Raw genomic sequence first — 19216 nt, forward strand, 5'->3', positions numbered from 1 at the left:
GGCACAAAACGCCGAGCTAGCTGTACCTATTCTATAGCTGGCTAAGAAACCCGTAAAAGGTATGTCGGTTTTGTTTCCCTGATTTAGGTTTGATCATTTATACGACCATATTTCTTTGTACCTCCTGGTTTTAATGATCTCAAAACACTTGAGTAAATAAATCTAGATAAGCTCTCTATACCTCCGATCAGTAAAATAGTTCTTTGCATAATATTCCAAAATAAAAACTGATTCACAGCAGATTTGAGCAGATATAAACCCTATATTTAGCACCATTTTTCCACCTCTTTTGCTTATAGCTCTTCTAACAAGCATAATAAAGAGGCACGGAAGGAAACGAAAGGAGAATGAAAATTTGGGAATGATAATGTAAACTTACAATTAGTCTTCCGATTGGTGAAACAAAAACTGCGCAACATTCCTCAACTTCATTTTCCTTCTTCTTTTGTACTGCTTCACAAAGCTACAAGCCTAAAACTATGCTAAATTTCCCATTGCTCGGATCTTTGCAGAGTTTCATTTTCATGGCTAGCCCTTCTAATGCTGAAGTCCACATGCTTTCACAAGGTTTGAGCAACTTTTTCATACAAATCGTGAGGCCAGTTCCTGTTTAAATTATTTGCTACGAAGTTTGCAATCTGCCAAAGCAAGAGAAGTCCAGCATGAATTAGCAGGTTTACCAAGAAATGCACACAACAGACTAACTTTAAATTTCAACACCATGCCACAATATTTTGTCTAATGCCGTTATTTTCTGATTAGAAATAATAGTATGCTGAAAGGGTGAAACGTCGTTAAGTTTAGTTCAAATCGGGGTGGACCAAATTTAGTCAGAGAAATGTCATTAAGTTTAGTTCAAACGTAGTTAAGTTTAGTCAGAGAAAGTTCTCAGTTAGCCAAATATACCTCTAATGGAGATCTTTGACTCNATGTCGTTAAGTTAAGTTCAAATCGGGTGGACCAAATTTAGTCAGAGAAATGTCGTTAAGTTTAGTTCAAACATAGTTAAGTTTAGTCAGAGAAAGTTCTCAGTTAGCCAAATATACCTCTAATGGAGATCTTTGACTCCCTTTCCACATTCCACTTAGCATTAGTAACAACAAACCCAGGACCAAAAAACTAAATCGGGTCTAAAATGTCTATTTACTCGGTCCAATTCATCCCAACACCTCAATACCCCTACTTTTTTCAACATTAATTTAACACATCTACTTTGAGCGATTAATTGACAAGAAGAGGAACTAACAGACTTGCTGGAGGTTAGTTAGCAATGCATTAGAAACACTATTTAAGGGTGCTGTTTGCATACCTTGGCCCTCAAGGCACGAAGAGATCCATCAGAATCTTTCACATTGTCCAGACACGTAAGTGCAATCTTCAAAAGATCTGGTACACAGCCTTGAATGTGAGGAGATAAGTTTTGAAATACATCAGAAGTCATATCAGGCCCTCGTGGATCCAATGGAAGAAATGGAATTCTAGCAATCTCCCTTAGAGCATCTAGATGATGACCCAATCTGGCCAACTTGTGGATTGAAAGAACTGCCTCAAGTTGTCTTAACACGGTCTGTTGCTCCATGACATATTCTCTTTCCTGAAGGCTGCATGTTACATTCCAATCAATTTGAGTGAAGGCAACTATGCTACTCCCTAGTTTACAAATATATTGTAGAACCCACGGATGTAGGGGGAAAAAAATCAATAAAAGAACAATGTTCTCAATGGCTCAAAACAATTTTAGCATATCAAATTAAACAGATTTTTAATTTAAAAGGGAAAAAAAAGATGGTCAATATTTCCCCTTTTACTAGAATTCCTTGTGTAGAAATTATATGCTGAGCTCAACTTAAAAAATATATACACATAAATAAAATTTTCTGAGTGCTAGAAAATTAGAAAGCGTTTTAAAAATCAATACAAAATTACAAGATTGAGGACTGGCATCTGAATTGATTTTTTTTTTTTTTTTTTTTCNGACGGGAGAAAAGCCTTTTTTACGAATTTTATGTTTCAAGATATCAAAAACTGACTAATAAAAAAGAATGGCACACAACCTCGAACAGTTCAATAAATACAGATACAAGAAACAGTTCACAACATATTTCTTATAAATTAAAAGCATTAACTAAAAATTGCTACACGTGAAAAGACGATTAAATTAATTAATGACCTGATTTCAGGATAATATTTGTATGTTTCCAAAATGNATGTGAAAAGACGATTAAATTATTAAATGACCTGATTTCAGGATAATATTTGTATGTTTCCAAAATGTCATTGCCTGAATGAATAAGGCCAGCAGTCCGGCTTTCCCCATCCAATCTACCACGTGACAGCGCACAGATTGCTTCAGAGAGACACCTATTAATTGTATCCAGTGCCATTGAAAATGCCCCAACTCTCTTGTGAATCTCTATTGACTGATAAGTAAAATACAGAATTTTAAAATGATGAACAGAATACTATGAGGGGATTAGCCAAGTTTCAAATAATAGGGGGCAATCATAAATAAGACAATTTCTCATAGACATCATAGATAAGAAAGAATCAGGAAACAGAGATGGCAGAGCAAGACACTCGAACAAAAAAAAAAAATAAATAAAAAAATTGAAGATTCTTGTGATGCTTGGTTGAGGGTTGTTTTTATGATATCCAGTGTCTTAATAATTGTTCCAAATTCATTTCCAATGGTTAACTGATTCAAATATAGAAGAGATGGATCTTTATCCCGCCTCATGGTTTACCATTTGTTGCCTCTCTAAGAAAAACACCCTCATGGCAAACTTTAACCATTTAAACATAGAGTTAGCTAAATATATAATTCCATGATAGTTATACATATGAACTGAGAACATGCTACAACCACCACCAAGTTTAGAGAAAGACATTTGGATTTGTAAGACGACAAATTATTACCTTGTCATAAAGCCCAGCTTCCTGACACTGTCGAGCAGCTTCCAGTAGAAACTGTTGCCTTGATTTAATGTCAGTCATAAAACGTACTAATTCACCTTCTTCTCCAGCACCTCTTGCACCAAGCAAGAGATAGATGCCTCCATCACGTAACAACAGCTCTGTTAGAAGTTGCTTCAGCATCAAAGTTCTCTGCCGCTGCTGATCCACACTACCCCTGCTAGACCATGCCAACTGTCCACCCCCCACGGCTGCAGCAGCCTGGGCATAGTACTCTAATGCCATAGATAAATTACCCATTCTTAAATATAGAGAACCATACTGCCTAATTATGCTAGATACCTCAGCATAAGCATCCATCACACCCAATTTTTGTCCAGCCCCTGATCCTTCTGAAAGTACTCCATGGTCCGCAAGCACAATTGATATGTGGGCAGCATCAATATTTAATCCTTCTTCTCCTGTTTCCTTTGACAAATACAAGACCGCAGGCAGCAACTGGATACTTAAAAGCAGAACATATGGATATACCAGGGGGTCTTTCCCATTTTTTGTATAATATGACGGTTCAAATTTGTTGAGGTAAAACTGCAAATCATCCAAAGTGTAAGGTACCGAGCCTTCATTCAGAACAATAGATGAGGATTCCCCATGGCTGTTACGTACAGCTGACAACTGAAACCATAGAAAATCCTCTATTGTATTAAAGAGCGTTGGAAGATCTCTCAACAAACGGTCAATATGCCGGCGAGAACCTGAAATAATAGCATATAACAACAACTTTTTCTTATCATATGCAGCTCGGCCCATCCTATCTCCCATTCTTAACAACTTCTCACATTCTTCTGATGCAACACTTGCGATCTCTGCTGGTACCATACCCCCAGTATTAATCCATTCTGTAAGCTGTCAAGAAAAAAAATTGTGACTTAAGGTTGAATATGGCATCAATTCCATTAACAAACAATTTTAAAATTATACCAGAGGAGCAAACTGATTTGATGCACGAGACGACAGTGTAATGTTTCTGGCCTCGTCGTAATATCCAGTTCTCAAGCAGAAGTAAATCTGTTTAAAACAAAAATAAACCTTAGGGCAAAATTCAAGGAAAACCAAGGGTCCATTGCGTTTGACTGGTGATTTGAAAACATGAGTCCTATGAAGCATGGACACTTAATGTTGGATAATATAATATGTATTTCGGTACTTGTATGGTACTTTGTACTATTGTCAATTGACTTGATATTTTATGCATTTTAGTGGATTACACTTTTATCGCTGTTAAATTTACATATATCCTACAAAAGTAATAAAATAATGTATCCTNTGGTATCGCTGTTAAATTTACATATATCCTACAAAAGTAATAAAATAATGTATCCTCTGTGTATCCATATCTAGTATTTTATAATTTGGCAAATCGTCATTTGCAATGAGAACCATCCAAAATCTGTCTTCCTTTCACAAATGTTGTTTGGAACTCAAAGATTGTGTATGGGAGAGTAACTTTTAAAATTTATGATAGGATACTTAACAAAATCTGGTGCGAAACAAAAAGTATGAGCCTGATAGGGCAAGAATCATGGATATTTTGGCTTCTTTCTTCCCCAGTACAAGGCAAATGTAGGTCTTACTTAGATTAGCATTTTTTTTAATTAAAACTAAGCTTTCAATGAGATAAAATGAAAGAATATAGAATACAAGTGGCATGCAAAAGAACCAACCCCAAAATGAGCCAACAAAAGAAAACGGCCCAATCATATAAAACTCAAATACAAACAACCACATTTGCTGCTAGATGTATTAATGCAAATACCGTTTTCTTTTTTCTCGATGAGAAACATATTAAAGTGAATACTTATAAAATTCAAAAAGGTATCAACACCTGTTGCCAAGTAGTATCAACAGGAGGCTGTCTACGTGCATCATTGGCATCAAAATCTAGAACTCCATAGTCTCTCAAGCGAATCTGCAAATAACAAGAACTTAAAACTGAAGTACAAGATCTTATCAAAAAAAAAAAAAAAAAAAAAAAAAAAAAAAAAAAAAAAAAAAAAAAAAAAAAAAAAAAAAAANGAAGGCCCGAACTCTTTGAAGATTTCCAACGACACCACCAAGGGCAGCCTACATGGAAATAAGATGACTTCAACATACGAGTCATGTAAGAATAAATGGCAACTATAATAGTTTGAGCATAAAAGTAAACACACAGACTATCTATGCAAAAATTAACAAGTGTATATAGAAATTCGAATTTATAAAAGGAAACAAAAAAAAAAGGAACCTTCTAATCCTAGAATGGTTTTTTCCTTCTTTTTTTTTTTTTTGAAAAGAGTCAATCTTGAGACCATCAAACTGTTTTTATTAGTTTTGACATTGAAGGGAAATCCATTAGCAACACTTATTAGACAATGAGTTCCAAACGAGGAAGGAAAAAGGCTTATGTTTCAGTTGTGACGAAGTTCTACATTGGCCATCATTGTAAACCGAGGGAGTTAAGAATCAAGGTGGCGTGCAAGGAAGGGGAATATTAGCTAGATACAAAAGCAGTGTTGGAAGGGATGGGTGCAGAATAGCTACAGCTAGATGAGGAGTTCGCAAAGTTGACTTTGAAATCAGTATTGAGATTTTCGAGTTCAGAAACAATTAAGCTTAAAAGGAAGGGTAGATGATAAAGAGGTACTGGTGATGATAAATTGTAGGGCAACGCACAATTTAATATCATTGCCGTTGGTGGAGAAGTTGAATATGTCGTTGATGGAGACATCGAACTGTGGAATTGTCATAGGCAATGGTACAACAGTGAGAGATCGAGGCATTTGTAAAGGCGTTAGCCTAAATGGATGGCCCTAGTGGAAAAGTTGAGAATGGTGCAAATGGGGGAGGCAGCCAATCGTATTTTGTAGTCTCTTGAAGGCTCCAGTATATACTCTTGTAAGCCTACCTTCTTGGGTCTTCGTCTAAAGACCACTTGGTGGATTTGTCCATTACAAGAGCAACTTGGAAGCATAAAAGCCCTAAGAAAGCGAAAGTTTTCCTTTGGTCGTTGGCCTATTGGAATTTAAATACCAATGATAGACTCCAAAAAAAATTAGGTGGTTCTGGTCACCCTCAGATTGTAGAATGTGCTCGAACGAGGTGGAAGACCTTAATCACCTATTCACCCTCTCCAATTTTCTTATAGATCATGGAACTTGTTGGCCGAAAATTTGGGATTAACTTTCCCACTGCGATTTTCTTATAGATCATGGAAATTCTGCACCCTCTTGATATTAGCGATTGGAAGGCTCTCGTTGTATAGCTTTGACAGAGGCTTCCTCCACCCCTCCCTTGGGCTGTTTCTATTCTTTTTGGAACATTGTTTTTTTTATAAATTTTTTTTGAATGTTTCTCATCAAGAAAACAAACAAACAAATCATAGAAGTACACAACAAAAGCCAACAACTAAAATAGATCCTTATCAAAATCTCAACATTCGGCCCCATCTTTCTTTCTAGTCTTTTGGCAATGGACCTTGGCTTAGTTCTCACTGATTCTCTGTCCGTAGTCCATTTTAGAACAAAATTATCACTAAGTAGCATTTTAACTTTTTTCCAAGTCAGAAACGTAGATGAATAAGTATCGATGTTCAAAGCTTTAATATTCTAAAGAACTTCCATCATCTTCCTCTCTTTAAGAATTCCTGGCCATCTTCCCTGAATCTTTGATTTTCATTAAAGTTTTATTTGCAAATCCTTTTTCCTTTTTCGACTGCTTGTCCACCACCCTACAATTAAAAAATTTCTCTTTACCCATCACATACTTTTTCTTGCATTACAAGGCNCCTACAATTAAAAATTTTCTCTTTACCCATCACATACTTTTTCTTGCATTACAAGGCTTTCGTATCACTTTTCCCTTAGAGCACCTGTATAAAGGATCTCTTCTCCTGAGAATTTGAGACCTACTGTTCTTCTCTTCCCCCAATACTTTGCACAGTTATTTTTTTTCTTTGAAAATCTTCCATCTCGTAGAAAACTCTCCATTCCATCTCATCCCTGTCCAAACCGCAATTCAATTCTCATCCCCTCATTTGATGTGGATGCAGTCTCTAAAAAACAACCATGTTGATTTAATATTTTGTACAATAACACGTTCATTGAATTAATCAAGTTCGTTTTTTCTCATGCCAGATCTGGTCCTTTTGAAGAACTTATGGCTCAAAGGATGGTGATTGTTCTATCCATCAAATTTGCTCCCATTGCACTTTGATAAATATATATATATATATATATATATGAAATTTACCATTTCCCTCTAACTTTACCTCACCTCCATAACCATAACCATAACCATATACTTACTTAAACGGGAAACAAATAACAACAAAACTACTTAATGTAATGTTTGCATCAATAGTTAGGTTACTAACTCCATACTCCTATACTTGAGAGAGTGTCTAATTTGAGATGTCATTTGGTTATGGGACATAAAGTTTTCGGGTACTCCCACCTTATCAGTTCCTCTTCATTAAAACAAGTGTGATCATTCCAAACAAAAAAATAGTAAATAGAATTATACTTGAAAAAAAAAAACATTACCTGTGCAGGATGGCTTTGTATTGTATCCATCATATATTTCTCGTGTCCCAACTCTAGATGGCGCCTGGCCCCAAGTATTAGTGACATTGTTTTTGAAACATTTTGTTTTGGAGTTGAGTCCTCACCCATTAATGTCTATCATTTTAAAAAAATCTAGATATCAACAATTTATCAAATAAAAAAGGAATGAAAGGCAGAGAAGATGATTGGGTATTCATTATGTATATCAATTAAAGAAAGGGTGATCGACTTACTTGAATAAGATGCCAAATCTTTTGCATGTTAACTGACTTCCCAGCAGATCCATGGAGATCTAAACTTTCATAAGCGCCTTTGAAAGCTACAGCAGGCTAATAGTTGAGAACAAACAGTAAAAACCAAATATTAAATACGTGTCATCATTCATCTACAAATGGTTGACATTTAGCAAATGATTAAAGCCAAGAAAATACATCAAAGCTGGCCTTCCATCAGTGCACGTTTCTAACAAGTTATTATGGGTTAAATGCTAAAGATGACCATAAGACAAACATCATAAATATTCATAAATGAAAATAAGAATTGAAATGAACTACGTTGGTCCATTTCAACAAGCTATTAGGATCCTCAACAAGGATATAATGTAATAGAACGACTACAAGTCGGTAAAGAAAGAACCAGCTCATACTTTAAATGGTAATCCACGTTCCCTGGCATCGTTCATCTTCTTCACTACTTCAGCATATGTTGATGCTTTTTTCTCCATAGTAGGCTTGTTGGCTAGAGATACAGACTCCAGAGTGGGAAAACCAGATGAAACATGAGGACTGGATACAAAGGAGGCAATTTGACCCGACCTTGGAGCCCCACTATTATCATCAATCATATTAGTCCTGGGTAATGTAGATATTCGGCTTAAACTCTGAAGGAAATCACGTTTTTCCTTTTTCCAATCCTCCTGTCAAACATTTGATTCCATAACAATTCAGAAACAATGCACGATTAGTAAAGAATTGACCCAAGCAGATGTTCTCTAGAAACGAGCTCTATTTACTATCAATTGAAGTAGCTAAAAGCACGNGCCAAACATTTGATTCCATAACAATTCAGAAACAAATGCACGATTAGTAAAGAATTGACCCAAGCAGATGTTCTCTAGAAACGAGCTCTATTTACTATCAATTGAAGTAGCTAAAAGCACGACCAATTCAAATCCACTAAACAGAGATCAACTTACCCATCGCATCATTTTAGTTTAACCTCACAAAGTGGATGCAAGCCAAATATAAGAAACTAATCATCTATAATGTGAATGGAGAAGCACAAATTTTCCATAGTTAACTATGAAAGTTCTTGAACAATAACCGCAACAAGANATTTACCCATCGCATCATTTTAATTTAACCTCACAAAGTGGATGCAAGCCAAATATAAGAAACTAATCATCTATAATGTGAATGGAGAAGCACAAATTTTCTATAGTTAACTATGAAAGTTCTTGAACAATAACCGCAACAAGAACCAGTAATCCAGTGCCACCATGAATAGAATGAAGATATTCATCAACTACAACATTAAAAGGACAACCAAAGGGGCAAATAAAAATAAAATATATCAGTTATCTCTTCTAAGATCAACCTCAAATGAAAAAACATGAAACGCCCAACTCTTTTCTGAAGCTTTCAGAATTAGTTCCAATAGGAAGCCTGTTCTACCACTTGACTTTTCACATGCCACTATTAAACACGCAGCAAAAAATGATAGAAGAATAGGGAACAACTGAAAATTAAAGTGAAATGTTCGCATATTATGTATATAACATTAAAGAAGAGGTAGTTAGAGAAAACATTCAACCTCTCAAAATAACTAGTCATACTAACCTCTAAAACTTTCATCATGTAACCATTAAAACTTCTGACATTGTCCTTCTGCGCCTCCTGTATGGCCGAGATCATTGCCATTTCATGGACCTAGGTTGAATTCGAAATGCACAAAGATCAGACATATCAACATTAATAATTGTCCAGGATAAATTGTGAAGATAGCACCAGAAAAGTTGAAATTTTTTTTTCATAATAATAATAAAAAAATTTCCCAGCTGTAAAATGAATAACTCAACACAAAAGGCAAGGAGATCAGTTTTTAAGAGCTTATATTCTAAAATTAAGAGAAAAAAAATACATGATTTTCAACTCCAAATTACAATGTTCCTGTGAAATTGATTTAAAAATGACTTAAAAGTGTTTCTTAGAACTCAAAGACATAGTTGTACAACCTACTGAATAGACCTTGTTCAAGTGTTTCTATGAATTCATTTTAAAATCCTCCTTCATTGCAAATTGGGAAGGTCTTTTATAAACACCATGGATTATACCTCCCTTTTGTAAATTTCAATCATCAATGAAATTGTCTCTTATAAAAAAAAAAAATTAAAAATCATTTAAAATAGATAGCAGAGTATTACAATGTTCCAGTGTTCATTTTAAAAAACAACTTTGTAGTGTTTCTATGAATAATGAATTCATTTTGAACTCCCACACTAGATTTTTGGGTCTTATAACCAACACATTGAACCTTTCATTTGAGTATATAGAATTNGAACCAGTAATCCAGTGCCACCATGAATAGAATGAAGATATTCATCAACTACAACATTAAAAGGACAACCAAAGGGGCAAATAAAAATAAAATATATCAGTTATCTCTTCTAAGATCAACCTCAAATGAAAAAACATGAAACGCCCAACTCTTTTCTGAAGCTTTCAGAATTAGTTCCAATAGGAAGCCTGTTCTACCACTTGACTTTTCACATGCCACTATTAAACACGCAGCNTAGAATCATCCCAAATCAAATTTGATGTAACTAGCTTAATCTCACACCATCTAAAAGCTTCAATACAAAAATTTGAAATGGGGACACTACTCTTTGAACGTTCTCTCCACCCCTTGCCCTTACCTCGGGACACTACTATTTATCCCACAAGATAAACTTATGTTGGGTCTTTTATTCTTTCNTGAAATGTTCGCATATTATGTATATAACATTAAAGAAGAGGTAGTTAGAGAAAACATTCAACCTCTCAAAATAACTAGTCATACTAACCTCTAAAACTTTCATCATGTAACCATTAAAACTTCTGACATTGTCCTTCTGCGCCTCCTGTATGGCCGAGATCATTGCCATTTCATGGACCTAGGTTGAATTCGAAATGCACAAAGATCAGACATATCAACATTAATAATTGTCCAGGATAAATTGTGAAGATAGCACCAGAAAAGTTGAAATTTTTTTTTCNTCTAGGAAATTTATCGCACTGGTGTTGCATTCTCCTTTTAGGAGTTATTATAATTTTCCATTAATTCAGTGAAGAGTTTTGTTTCATTGTCAGAAGAAAAAAAAGAAAAAAAAAAGAAAGAAAGAAAGAAGGAAGAAAAAGAAGAAAGAAAGATAAAATTTCATGCTTTATTGTACATATGTTGTGTCTTACCTCACCATGATGCTGAGGTTCCAAAGAACCAAGTGCAAATTAATGAGACTCGCACTTAATTTTTTTTTTTTTAAGAAACTTGAAATATCAATTACAAAAGGCATACTTAACAAGTCCAAGAACGACAAAGACTACCATACATAAATGTACGAATAACCTAATTAGTAACAGCATAAAACATATACGTACGAATAAACAAATTAGTAATAGCATTAGTTCAGCAACATCCTCCAGCAAATATAAGTATGAAATAGAAATTTCAGCCAACATTTCATATATAAGCCAATACCTTTTTTAGTAAAATTTATCTGCAAGACTGCAATGATAGGAAAATTTGCATAAAAAATACCTGTTGCAAGTATTCTTCAATACTAGTTGCCTCCGCAGGAAATACGTCCTCAAAAGTAGTCTTCAAAAGAAGTAATAAACAGGCACATAAAAGATTAGAAAGCAACAGAATACTAGAATAAAATTTTGCAATGTAAATTAGATCAGGCCGACCAAAATACACACAACTTTAAAAGATAAATACTTTTGGACTATAAAGGTAAAAGCCAATATCCATTCTCTCCTTACTTGTCATCCTTAAAGAAGAAGGCAGAAAAGCTTTGACTCAACCTCATCAAAATTTTCCTGTGATGCAGTTCAATTGAAAAGAAACCACCTTATTTTTATACGCAAAGATCGATAGGCTTTCCATAATTGACATACACTCTCGCTTTTTCTCTACTCGTGTTTTCACTCTATCGCCCTCCTCCATTCCTCCTTTCCTCCCTACTCCCCATCCCAACTCTCACCCCTGGTCATTAACCAACCCTCCTTCCCCTTCCCTAACCAATGACAACCGCAAAGCCATATCATCGTTGACTGGAGAACCTTCTTCACAGCTTTGAATGACCATTACAGAAGCAGTAGAGCAAGAATAAAAGAAGGTGGTCATACGTCCTACTACACATCATGCATCACCTAGAACTCGTTGTTACAGCTTGAGACATTCTACAATATCCTCCTAAAGGAACCTTGCTCCTTCAAGGCTTTCAAAGAACTAAGAACCAAAGATTGTATTACTTTGATCAAGAAACTAAGAAATAAACAGGGCTATTACTTGGAGGTCAACCAACTTGACAACAATGGTCGAAACTAAGAAATAAACAAGGTTATTACATGGAGGTCAACCAACTTGATAACAATGGTCGAAAGTNAGGGCTATTACTTGGAGGTCAACCAACTTGACAACAATGGTCGAAACTAAGAAATAAACAAGTAATTACATGGAGGTCAACCAACTTGATAACAATGGTCGAAAGTGCTGAGTTTTCATCCCATCAGATTCAAACAAAGAAGTATGGTTCTCTTTTTACTCCCTCGTCTCAGACTGCCCATAAAAAGCACACAAACAAAAGGAAAAGGCCCACAAGTAGTCGAGTTGGNGTGCTGAGTTTTCATCCCATCAGATTCAAACAAAGAAGTATGGTTCTCTTTTTACTCCCTCGTCTCAGACTACCCATACAAAGCACACAAACAAAAGGAAAAGGCCCACAAGTAGTCGAGTTGGAACAAGCTGAAGGTACAATATTTTAGAATGTCTAAATAAATGCATGGAGCAAACTGAAGATGAAATAGTTTAGAATATCTAAAGAAATGCATGGAGAGTAATCAATGATCGCTTCATATGAAGGTTGGTTAAAGATTAAAAATCATCCCAACCCTTGACATTCACATACATAGGAGACTAATGTGGCGGTTTTGAAGAAATGGTTAATACTACTTGCAGAGGGTTGGATCTTAATGAGGCATTAGAGGTCTTTTTTGTAATCCACCTTTGGTGGTCGGGTATCTCTTCCTTTTGTATATTTCATTTATCAATGAAATCAATTGTTTCCTTAAAAAATGCCTTCTTTTCTCGACAATGCCATTTTTGTTGTTGCTCTGGGTATAGACTTAGTAATTCCTTCTGTAATTATTGTATTTCTAATAGTTGGGCTTACGGAGAATTGTCTGGCAACCCCATTAGTCGTAGGGTGAGGACTTTCCTCCCCCTTTCTGTATGTTTCATTATAATAATGAAGGGTCTAATTCTTATTTTAAACATACATTATAGGTACTACATCAAAATTCAAAGAAAAAACTAAAGTCATTAAGAAGGTTATTTATAATTGAAAACATCAAAAAGCTCTTCACCTTTAGTTCAAAAGACTTCAAATCTCGAGCAAGTTGCTCCGCATTTATTCCCTCACGAGCAAGTAACCTACAATTGTAAAATGCGCTCGCTTCTAGGTAAGTAAAGAGACTGCAGCAACAAAAATATGAATTGACGAAGGGAAGATTTTGTTAGCAGCAATAGAACTACCTTGTAGCAGCAATAGATTGAGTAGGCGCCTCAGTTCTCAAGGTCTTTGCCTTGAGTTTTTTAGATAACACTTCCAACTGATCTAAGTTCCTCTGAAACAATCACACATCGTGAAATTCAGAAATAAGAACTGAGACAATGTGGAGACAAGAAGCTAGAGATTTCGTTTCTTGATCATTCTTCTTATATTCTTCTTATTTTAAAATCAGAAAACATCATGCATTCCGAAACTTCTTTTCCCTCTTGGTATTTGTTACTGAATCTTTTGTTTCAAACGTTATTAATTCTTCTTTTCTCCCGTTAAGCTGGATGCAGCAGGCGTTTAAGAAAATAAGCACAGTTAATAAAGTCTCAGAACTCTTGTTTACCTTTAATGCACCCATTTTTCACTGCCTTAAATTGAACAAAGTGGTCGTAATCGTAAATTCTAGAAATACATAGTTTTCCAGATATACAAATATATCTAAAAATCAAGTTAGAAGTGCAGTCCATTGTCGAAACAATTAGACTTGCCCAATCCAGCTGTAGGTGAAAATTATGAAAATAAAAACATATCTAACAATCAAGTTAGTAGGGCATTCCATTGTCGAGACAATTAGACTTGCCCACTCCAGTTGTAGGCGAAAATTATGAAAATGAATGTATGTAATTCAATTAGAACCCTCGATTTCCGCAGATTCTGAGAAAAAACAACCAAAGCGACAGAGAGAGTACGAAACCTGGAGAGGAGGGAACTGCGCTGATGGAGCAGCTTGTTCGAGGAGCTTCGTAGAAGAGTGAAGCAGATCAGTCCAGCCACTCATGTCTTGGTCGTTCGCCATAGCTCTCGCAAGGAGGCACCGGGAGAGGTCTGAGAGGCAAGGGCAATTTGGCTAAGTGCCCTTGAGCGGGAGAGAAACAGCGGCGGCAGCACTGAACGGCTAAAAGCGAGGGAACCGAAGTGAATGCGCGAAGGTGGAAGCACTTCAAGTGAGCGGGAGGTGCAAGGGTTTAAGGTTCTCAATGGTTTGCTAAGAAATAAAATAGAATACAAAGACGTTTTAAAAATGTTAGTGTCAATTGAAAACCTTAAACCCTTTCATCTCAATTTGAATATATATATATAACCAACGAGTACAAACGGAAAATATATATCCGTGGTGGGCTTAAACGGTTACAAATAGTATTAGAACCAGACATCAACCAGTGTGCTGCCTAGGTTGTTACAAATAGTATTAGAGCCTAGACATCAGTCAGTATGCAGCCTACGTTGTTACAAATAGTATTAGAGCCTAGACATCAGCGAGTGTGCTAACAAAAATGTTGTAGAGCCTAGACATCAACCAGTGTGCCAGCAAGAATGATGTAGAGCCTAGACATCAGCCAGTGTGCTAGCAAGAATGATGTAGAGCCTAGACATCAGCCAGTGTGCTAGCAAGAATGCTGGAAAACTCAGGACAGGAGGATCATAGATCTCATATCGGTTGGAGAAGGGAACGAAGCATTCTTTACAAAATGTGTGGAAACTTCCTCCTAATCCGTTTTTAAGTTGTGTGGCCGACAGCTATACGTAAGGGATCAAAATGAATAATGTCTATTCACGAAAAGTTTTGACCAACAAAATTACAAGCTCGATATTGCTCAAAAATGGTGTCCATAACTCAAATAATTGTCGGCAAGTATAGGAGAGAACAAAGATATATATATATATATATATACATATATATATATATGTATATATATATAGTCGTTGGCCACGAGTTCATACGTGATGGGCTTAAATTTATGCATACCAGACCCTAAACCTATTAAACAATAAGCCATCCATAATGCAAAAACTATGCATACAGTCATCAATTCAAGAGTGCCACGTTTGTAGAGAGTGGGTGAGCTGGCAACAAAGGGCGATGGATGTTCATCCCGTGTAGTGGAAGTCAAACGACGGAGTCCCGAGTTTATAATTGATCTGAAGAACTACTGCCAGATACAATTCTGCTTCCCCTTCGTACTACCGATATTCTTGTCTGGCTCTCTTTTAGCTTAAGAAGGTAGCGGTGAGAATGAGGATCACTTTGACACTCGTTGAGAAATGGCGTTTTAGGGTTTAAAAGCTTTCCAACGTGTTGCATGTGAGAGGCTCTTATGGCCACTATGTGAAGCTCAGCTTGCTTTAGCAATTTTGTGGATGTCTAATAAAATTCTAAATTTTTAATATTGTATTTATTACAAAAATTTACTTATTTTTTAACTTTTCACTATCAAACTAGTTTATGGTCAATCAGATATTTTTAAACATTCACAATATACCTCATAAGCATAAAATTTATTATTACGTCACAACTAATTAGTTAAATTAGAAAAAAGTTACACGTGAGTACGTAAGTAGTAGTAGGTAAAACATAAATTGTCACACAGCATGCACGTTTCATATCAAAATAATTTTTATAATTTTTTTTAATAAATATGTGAGTGAAGCCACATTACGTTATTATAACGACCAAGATCTACTACTAGTAGAGCTTTCCCTTTCGGGTTTCCCCTCGAGGCTTTAAAATGCGTATGCTAGGAAAAGGTTTTCACACCCTTATAAAGGGTATCTTGTTCTCCTCCCCAACTAACGTGGGACATCACAATTCACCCAATTCGAGGACCAGCGTCCTCGCTGGCACTCGTTCCTTTCTCCAATCAATGTGGGATCGCCACCAAATCCATCCTCCTTTGGGGTCCAGCGTCCTTACTGGCACACTGCCTCGTGTCTACCCCCTTTGGGGAACAGCGAGAAGGCTGACACATCGTACGGTGTCTGGCTCTGATACCATTTGTAACGACCCAGATCCACCGCTAGCAAATATTGTCATCTTTGGGCTTTCCCGTTTGAGCTTCCCCTCAAATCTTTAAAACGCATCTGCTATGGGAAGATTTCCACGCCCTTATGGTATCTTGTTCTCTTCCCTGACCAATGTGAGACATCACAGTCATAAGAATAGGTGTTACGCTGTAGAGATAGTTTTCACTCTTATAAACAATTCAAGACAAATGGGTCACGTGGTCATGTCGTTAAATAATGTCCATCAAGGACTGAATCTAGAATCAAAATCATGAACCTGAAAGGTTATAATTTTCCACGTTACTTTTTTATTTTATTTTATATGCAAATTTATACTAAATTAAATTCCAATTAAAAAAGAATTATTAAAAATTTCTATTTATGATTATATATTGTAAGAAGCAAGAAACATTTTTATTTACAATTTGTATATAAAAAGGGAGAAACAATTGACCAAAAAATAGAGCGCACCACATCCCGAAGCATTTTGCGAGAGGCTAGCGCACGATTCGGTTGTATCCACTCATTCCCGTTCAGTCCACTTCCAGTAATCTGGGCAAGTTCGGGTACCAGGCTGCTTTGGAAGAGCCTTTCCGTCTTCTGCAGTAAAAGCCTCTTTCCTTTTTCAACTTTGATTCTGATCTGCTCGGAATAAGGCCGATTAAAGCGACGGATACGGCTTTCCGCCGGTTGAAAACTCAAATCAGAGAATATTTCATTTTCATCTTCTCTGTTTAGATCTTATTAGCAGTGAGTTTCAATGAGTATAGAGAAGTATCTTCTGAAGGACTTTGAAGTTGAGCCGAAACGTCCTTCACCGGAAGCTTTGAGGAGATGGAGATCTGCCGTCTCTATCGTAAAAAATCGACGCCGAAGGTTCCGAAATACTGCAGATCTCGACAAACGCTCCGAAGCCGAGAAAAAGAAGCTCAAAATCCAGGTTCGATTTCCTAGTCCTCTCTATTCTTAATCTATTCAAATCTCAGGTTTCATATTCATATTCCTGATTTCAATCTCCACAATGTGGATTTCTTTTATTCCTCTTTCTCGTCTGCTTGGCTACCGACAAAATGTTAGAAGAGTAGACTAGTTTACACAGTGAACGACGCGAAATAGGTTCATTCAGGCAAACTCGAATAGGTTTTAGAATTTTGAGTTTATTTTCCTTCGATTTCTTCCCTTACCTTTTGCCGCGAAGATAGGGTTTCTTGACGTAATAGCTTTGAGAAACAGTGTTCACTCTCCACCCATTAATGGTCATTGTGAATTTCCTAGTTGGAAAAATCTCGAATGCTATAGCGGATGCCGAACGGCGACGGCAAAATCTGGTTAAACTATAAATTTCATATTAAATTTGAGATATGTATCCATTTAATCCACATAATTTTCAAAATGAAAATTGAAAACCCGTTTCTCTAATAGTATTCCTAAGAAAATTATTTTTTGTTTAGTTTATTTTTAAATAAAATAAATCAAAAAATTATTTTGACCACTATTTTTTTTTTTTTTTTATTTAGATGGTTAATTCCTCATGAAAAATCAAAATTTAAAGAGAAAATTTTAAAACTCAGTAGAAATAAAATAATATTATCTATAAAATTATCTAACTATTTTTATATTTTTCAAATGTTTAATTAGTTTAAAATATCAAATTATCTGATGTCTACAATATTTTAAATTTAGGTTAAATTTAATTTTTATCCATATATTTTGATTTCATTCTAATGTAGTTTTTATACTTTAAAATATTAAATATAATAATTTTTTCTTTAAAGAAAGAAACGCTATAATTATATTTCCAAAATTTATTTTTTATAAATTATAATAAATTAAAATATAGACTATTTAAAAAATTTATTAAAGTAAAATACATGGAGATATTTTAACTTTACATTTAATATCTAAAAAAATATTCAACCAGTAACGGCCTTTTGTCTGCTTATAAAAAGCTTGGCCTTTTCAATTGGACGTTCATGTGGGTCATGTGTCCATATTTGTATCGTTGACCTATTGGTATCAATTTGGCCAATTAGATCGTGATACACAATAAGGAAACTTTTCTGGCGATTCAACTAATTTTCTTTTTATTTATTTATTCTTTTAATTCATCCTTTTTCTTAGAAAGCCGTCGGCCACTGGAATAATACTTTTTGGAAAGATGGTAATAATCTATAGAATATGCCTTTTATAAAGCTGTAATAAGTGAGATACTTTATTTATTTATTTTTTTTAATTTAATTTTTAAAGAAAAAGATGCTTCAACGAATTTTACGCCGGCGGATATTGTTTTAGAGGGAGTATTTTATTTTTATTTCCTCAGAGAATAAACCTTATGTAAGATGCGAATTTATAGATTTAATAAAATCAAACCATTTATAAGGTTTTTAATACATACGTCATGAATATCTAGATCCGGTTTTCTTGGTCATATTTAAAAAATTTATTTTATTACCCTTTGAATTCTTTAAGTGAAATTCCGTTGAAGTTTCATAAATAGCTTTAGAAATAAGTAATATAATGGAAAAGGGAGAAAATTGAAATGGTTTTTAATTGTCAACCATGGGAAATTCTACACCTATGAAAATATGAACTGTTCTTCCTGCTGCTTTTATTTTATTTATTATGATTAAGGCATGATTATTATACTTTAGAATAGGGATGGAGTTGAGGAAGTCAAGCTTGTGTAGCATCTAAGAATTGCTGAGGTGGAATTGTGTTATAAAACTTATTTAGTGCAAATGGAGGGAGTAGATAGGATGGAGTTAATAAAAAATACTGGAGCAATGAATATTGGGAGATGGGGATAGGAGGAAGAAAGTCAAGTTAGTGCAGAAGGGTAGTTGGATGCCCACTTTTTGACATAGAGTGCAAGGACGCGTCAGAGGGAAATTTCTTGGAAGTTTCGTGGGACAATGAAGGATAGGATTTGTGGACGGTTTTGAGTGTGGGACCACTTAACCTATCATGTGGGGACGACAATTGATTCCTTGTTCTACTCTTCTTCTTTTTTTTTTTTTTTTTTTTTTTTTTTTTTTTTTTTTTTTTTTTTTTTTTTTTTTTTTTTTTTTTTTTTTTTTTTTTTTTTTTTTTTTTTTTTTTT

The 19216-nt window shown here is 35.1% G+C and overlaps 2 protein-coding genes across 3 annotated transcripts in view; one reads left to right on the plus strand and one right to left on the minus strand.

Moving 5' to 3' along the window:
- Positions 1–153: 153 nt before the first annotated feature.
- On the minus strand, positions 154–14340 carry LOC111790702 (nuclear pore complex protein NUP93A-like). 2 transcript variants are annotated; one of them, XM_023671721.1, is made up of 15 exons: positions 14030–14340; positions 13311–13402; positions 13142–13208; positions 11310–11369; positions 10576–10665; positions 8161–8430; positions 7748–7843; positions 7494–7628; positions 4987–5037; positions 4799–4885; positions 3895–3981; positions 2917–3819; positions 2239–2420; positions 1310–1601; positions 154–638 (listed from the first exon to the last, which is right to left on the minus strand). In XM_023671721.1, the coding sequence occupies exons 1-15, from the start codon at positions 14129–14131 to the stop codon at positions 561–563; spliced, it is 2592 nt and encodes an 863-aa protein (XP_023527489.1). In that variant the 5' UTR covers positions 14132–14340; the 3' UTR covers positions 154–560. The 2 variants fall into 2 exon arrangements, with proteins under 2 accessions (XP_023527489.1, XP_023527490.1); XM_023671722.1 differs by lacking the exons at positions 10576–10665; positions 11310–11369; positions 13142–13208; positions 13311–13402; positions 14030–14340 and adding an exon at positions 9353–9470.
- Positions 14341–16564: 2224 nt separating this feature from the next.
- Positions 16565–19216, plus strand: part of LOC111789808 (calcium-transporting ATPase 4, plasma membrane-type-like) — an 11814-nt gene continuing 9162 nt past the window's right edge. Inside the window, exon 1 of the mRNA XM_023670506.1 lies at positions 16565–17056. Within this exon, the coding sequence (XP_023526274.1) occupies positions 16877–17056 (180 nt within the window). The 5' untranslated portion in view covers positions 16565–16876. The remainder of the gene's footprint in view (positions 17057–19216) is intronic.

Source organism: Cucurbita pepo, chromosome LG03 (assembly GCF_002806865.2).
Source record: "Cucurbita pepo subsp. pepo cultivar mu-cu-16 chromosome LG03, ASM280686v2, whole genome shotgun sequence".
Lineage (NCBI taxonomy): Eukaryota > Viridiplantae > Streptophyta > Magnoliopsida > Cucurbitales > Cucurbitaceae > Cucurbita > Cucurbita pepo.